The following is a 5118-nucleotide window of genomic DNA, read 5'->3' as shown; positions in this document are numbered from 1 at the left end:
ATTTTCGATAGACAACAATGTTTCGTATTGAAACCAAAAATGGAGTAAAGATAGAGAATAACAGTGGATCTCCATTTCCGATACAACGAATAGTAGGATGACTTGCAAGGTTAACAATTCAACACTCAAGTCAACATGTGAGAGAGAAGAATGAATTGGAATTAAATTAGAAACAGAGTACCTTAATTGGTGTGCTCTCAATATATAGTGGAGAGAAAATAACAATCTGCTATTTGTCAGACATGAATTGTGGAGAGTCGTTGAATGTTTTTGGAGTTATACTTATCTGCAGAGCAATTCTGGTGTGTTAATTTTTTTTGAAAGAATTACAACTCCTTTCAAATGGTCAGACGAAGATCAATATAGTTGGGTCAGAACAATTATAACTAAAAAGCCTAATACATGTTTTAGTCCCTTAACTTAATTTAATATTCCTCTTTAGACCCTTAACTAAAAAGCATTATAAGTTGGTGCCTTAACTTGAATTTTGTTATACTATTTGGTCCATTCCATCACTTTATGGCAAATAAGTTAAGTTATAGTGACGTGGATGCACAACAAAGCTCAAGGTCCAAATGGTTCCAGGATTGTCTCCTTTTCTTTCTCTGCTGCCTTTGGTTCTGCTCCAATTCTAACCATTGATTTAATTTAAGTACTATTTTTTAAATTGTATTTTCTCTATGAAATTTCTTGACTGCTAGATTATAGGCAGTATGAGTGGAGTGGCAGAACCAAAAAAGCAGGAGACGATCCTTATTCGTCCAAATGTGACTTAACATTTATACTATATAGTAGGGTTTTCACTTAAGTTTCTCAGAAGGTGAACACCATTAATCTGAGAAACTTTAGTGGAAACCTTACTTTATAATATACATGTTGATTCACATTTGGACTTTGAGCCTTGTTGTACATCCACGTCATCATAATTTCACTTTTTTGTCCGAATTTGACGAAAGTGATCAAATAGAGTAACAAAAATGAAATTAAAAGACTAATTTATAATGTTTTTTAATTAAGAAACTAAAACAAAAGATTAAATTGAGTTAAAGGAGTTAGAAACTAAATATACTTTTAAAGACACTCAAAAACTTATTTGCAATTCATTATATCATACTAATAACAAATCCTCACATACCCATAAAAATACTATTTAGCTTCTATAAAAAATTATTTAACTCATTTTTAATTCTTAGCCAACTAACAAATTAAAAAAGAGGACAAAGCAAAGAACAATTACAAGGTTTACGCCATGAGAGCTTCTTTTGCTCAACAACAAAACAAAGCACAAAATTAACATACTTTTCAACTTTTCTAATAGTGTTGACCCTTTTCATTTTTCACCACTAAAATAATTTAATATTTATAAAAACAAAAATCAAAGAAACTTCGAAAATGGGAATTTTCGCAACCAAGTTCTTCACAAGAGCCCGCAACTTCATAGGCATAGGACTCGCCGCTACCGCCCCCATCGCCGCCACATCTTCCTCCTCCTCCTCCGCCACTTCCACCTCTTCTTCCGACGACACCGACTCTTCCTACTATTCTTCCTCCGACCAATCAAACGGCCGTAAGTTACTGAAAACGAAGCTATGCATAATCGGAAGTGGCCCTGCGGCTCACACAGCCGCCATTTACGCCGCTCGAGCCGAGCTCAAGCCGATCCTGTTCGAAGGATGGATGGCGAACGATACTGCTCCGGGAGGTCAGCTCACTACCACAACTGACGTCGAGAATTTCCCGGGTTTTCCGGATGGGATCCTTGGTGCCGAACTCATGGACAGCTGCCGTAAACAATCACATCGGTTAGGTGCCAAAATCATCACCGAAACAGTTACAAAGGTAGATTTCTCTAAAAGGCCGTTACAAGTTGTAACTGATTCCACTACGGTGGAGGCCGAATCCGTCGTAATTGCCACTGGAGCCATCGCGAAAAAGTTGGTTTTCGAAGGCTCTGGTGACGGTCCTGACGGATTCTGGAATCGCGGAATATCGGCCTGCGCGGTCTGTGACGGCGCTGCTCCGATATTCCGAAACAAACCCTTAGTGGTTGTCGGCGGCGGGGATACCGCTATGGAGGAAGCTACATTCCTCAGCAAATTCGGTTCGAAAGTTTACATAATTCATAGGAGGGATGAGTTTAGGGCTAGTAAAATGATGCAAAGTAGGGTGATGAAGAATCCGAAGGTTGAGGTGTTGTGGAATTCAGTGGTTGTTGGAGCTTATGGAGATGAAAAGGGGAGGGTTCTTGGAGGAGTCAAGGTGAAGAATTTGGTGAATGGTGATGTGTTTGATTTGAAGGTTTCGGGTTTGTTCTTTGCGATTGGGCATGAACCGGCTACGAAGTTTTTAGATGGTCAAGTTGAATTGGATTGTGATGGTTACATTGTGACAAAGCCGGGTACTACGGTGACAAGTGTTGATGGAGTTTTTGCTGCCGGTGATGTGCAGGATAAGAAGTATAGACAAGCTATTACTGCTGCTGGAACTGGTACTTTTTTTTGTTTCTTGATTATATTCATTTGATAAAACATTGTTAGATCGATCTTATCTGATATTTAGGGTTTAGGGAAATGTGTGTTTTCTAAGTGGGTTTAGGTTTTTGAAGAAATTATATTAATGCAGCAAGTATTTACTATACTAGGTTTTAAGTATCGGCCATTGTAAATGTTGATTTGCAATCCTTGATATTGTAGAGAGTTTCCATCAAATGCGGCCATTGCGGTTTCAATTGTGGTTGCGTTGTTGTTTTGTCAATATCAAAGTTATTATGATACATGGCTTTGAAACATTTTGTTTTGAAAAACATGTTTTCTTTGAACCCCTTATTTTCAACGTGTTTCATTTTTATTTACCAAAAACATTTGGTAGAATTAAATGGTGCATATTGCTCAGCATAGTTTCTGATGCCCTGTGTTGGACCCAAGGTTTTAAATCATAATTGCATCACAATGCTTGATATGGTGGAAAACCGCAGTTAAATATGAGTTATGCAAGCTCAATTACTGTTGTGTTATTGTCATGGAGAGATAAATGGTGCATATTGCTCAGCATAGTTTCTGATGCCCTGTGTTGGACCCAAGGTTTTAAATCATAATTGCATCACAATGCTTGATATGGTGGAAAACCGCAGTTAAATATGAGTTATGCGAGCTCAATTACTGTTGTGTTATTGTCATGGAGAGATAAAAAATCTTTATGTTAAGTAAAACCCACAATCGTTATAGCAGATTTTTAGAACCTTGATTGCATTGCACCATCCAGTATAATCCTAGTTTTTGGACTTTTTCTTAATTCTTGGAGAGTTACATCTGCTAAAGATAATTATATTTTGGCCATGCATACTTTGTGATTTGTATTAGAACTTACAAATCATAGTTCCTCTACATCGATTTCGTTTTTTCTTTTAGAAGTAAACTAGGCATATTACAGGAGTAACTTGGAGAAAGTACTCTACTCATTTATATGTAGTGTAGTTATTCAGTTTCTTCAAACCCTACATTGTGTGGGGTTTGAAGGGGGTGGATTTAGTCCCGAATTGCAAAGAGATATGACATGTGTTGTTTTGACAATGTTTGTTGGATATTGGACTTAAAAGTATCAAGTGTTAGTTATACAATATGCATAATGTAATTAGAATCAGATTTATGCAGCGAAAGCTTTTTTCTCCCAAAGGATAATGAAAATCAAATTATTGGTGCAGGGTGCATGGCAGCATTGGATGCAGAACATTACCTGCAACGGGTTGGTTTGAAGCAAGGTAAGAGCGGTTGACTCCAGGCTATACTTGGATTTGACAAGATGCTTCATTTGAAGCAATACTTAATTTAATTTATTTTAGATAGTAAAAAGCAGCTTCTGCGTCCCCACCCAACATCTTAATATGTACATTGTTGTTTATTATTTGATTTGAGTTACATTTAAATTTATGTTATTCTCCCAGAAACTAAACTCGATTATTGAGTTCTCCTAAACGTATTAGTTTTTTAAAAGAAAAAATAAGTTTCATTTCAAGTCTTGCCCCTATGTTTATAGTCTTGATACTCCTCTTCAAGATAATGACTGAGACCAATGGTTGCATTCATGACACAAAAACCTTGATCTTGACTTTCATGGGAAAAAGAACAAATTTAAAAATGTTGAAAAACTACATTCAAAAGGTAATGGACCAAGAGCAACAGGGTAGAATTTGTAGATATGAAGGATGGATACTTTTTCTTAGTAGATATGAAAGATCATGCTGCTTTAGATGTTTGGAAATCATTATCTCCTTGTCCAAAATGGAGGAAGGTGGTTCTTCAAAGCGCTGCAATAGCAGCATGGATTCAAATCGGGTTCTTGAAACTATGTTAAAGTTCATCGTGGAAATTTTATTAAAATATAGGTTAAATTACTCCCAAGGTACTTTAAGTTATTTAATTGTAACAGTTTGGTCGTTCATGTTATTTTTGCTACAACTAGGCCCTTTATGTTATCTAATGTGTGCACCATTATTCTTTTTTAACCGAGAAAATATGCTAATTGTGGATTCAATTATTTTGAGGAATGTAAAAATGATGAAGTGCTTCCAAAAACACAACAATCAACATTTCTAAATGATTAAAACGAGAGAAAAAGGAGGCAGATATCACCCAAAAGAACCAAGTTGTTACAAAAAAAACTTGAATGACCAAACTATTACAATTAAATAACTTAAAGGACCTTGGGAGTAATTTAACCTAGAATATATGTTGAAATCAGTTTTGAAGGAACCCAATCCTCATTCGGTTTGCTTTCAATGTGGATGGCATCGTCTTAAAAAGATCAATGCCATGGGATGATGGGAGAAACTAATAGGAAAACAAAATAAATTGTAACAGCTAATTCCAGGGATATTGTTAAGATCTGAACGTACTGTAAATCCAATAAACAAGCATTCAATATAAGCACTTTATCAAAATAAACTAAATATAAATTGAAAACATCAACTAAACAAACAAAATCAATCATCGAAGAGATTGAAGACAGAAGTTAGTTTCTTCGTCGACTCCACAAAGCACGTTACAATTAAGCTGGACAAAATTTGACTCATAGGAGGAGTTTAACTTAAGAGAATTTCTTTATGCACTCATACACCTTAGG

General features: G+C 35.9%; 1 protein-coding gene across 1 annotated transcript; it reads left to right on the top strand.

Annotated features, from left to right (window-relative positions):
• Nucleotides 1-1314: 1314 nt before the first annotated feature.
• On the top strand, nt 1315-4866 carry LOC131641383 (thioredoxin reductase NTRB-like). The gene is made up of 2 exons (XM_058911690.1): nt 1315-2488; nt 3701-4866. Exons 1-2 carry the CDS (start codon nt 1393-1395, stop codon nt 3769-3771), a joined length of 1167 nt encoding a protein of 388 aa, XP_058767673.1. The 5' UTR covers nt 1315-1392; the 3' UTR covers nt 3772-4866.
• The last annotated feature ends 252 nt before the right edge of the window (nt 4867-5118 follow it).

Source organism: Vicia villosa, linkage group LG1 (genome assembly GCF_029867415.1).
Source record: "Vicia villosa cultivar HV-30 ecotype Madison, WI linkage group LG1, Vvil1.0, whole genome shotgun sequence".
Classification (NCBI taxonomy): Eukaryota; Viridiplantae; Streptophyta; class Magnoliopsida; order Fabales; family Fabaceae; genus Vicia; species Vicia villosa.
Note: the sequence above shows the minus strand (reverse complement) of the source record. Positions and strands in the feature narration are given on the sequence as shown.

Bases quoted from the DNA above. Each gene is read 5' to 3' on its own strand.
- LOC131641383 (XM_058911690.1), top strand. From the start codon at position 1,393: ATGGGAATTTTCGCAACCAAGTTCTTCACAAGAGCCCGCAACTTCATA. The intron at 2,489-3,700 runs GTACTTTTTTTT...TTATTGGTGCAG, and splicing joins TATTACTGCTGCTGGAACTG to GGTGCATGGCAGCATTGGAT.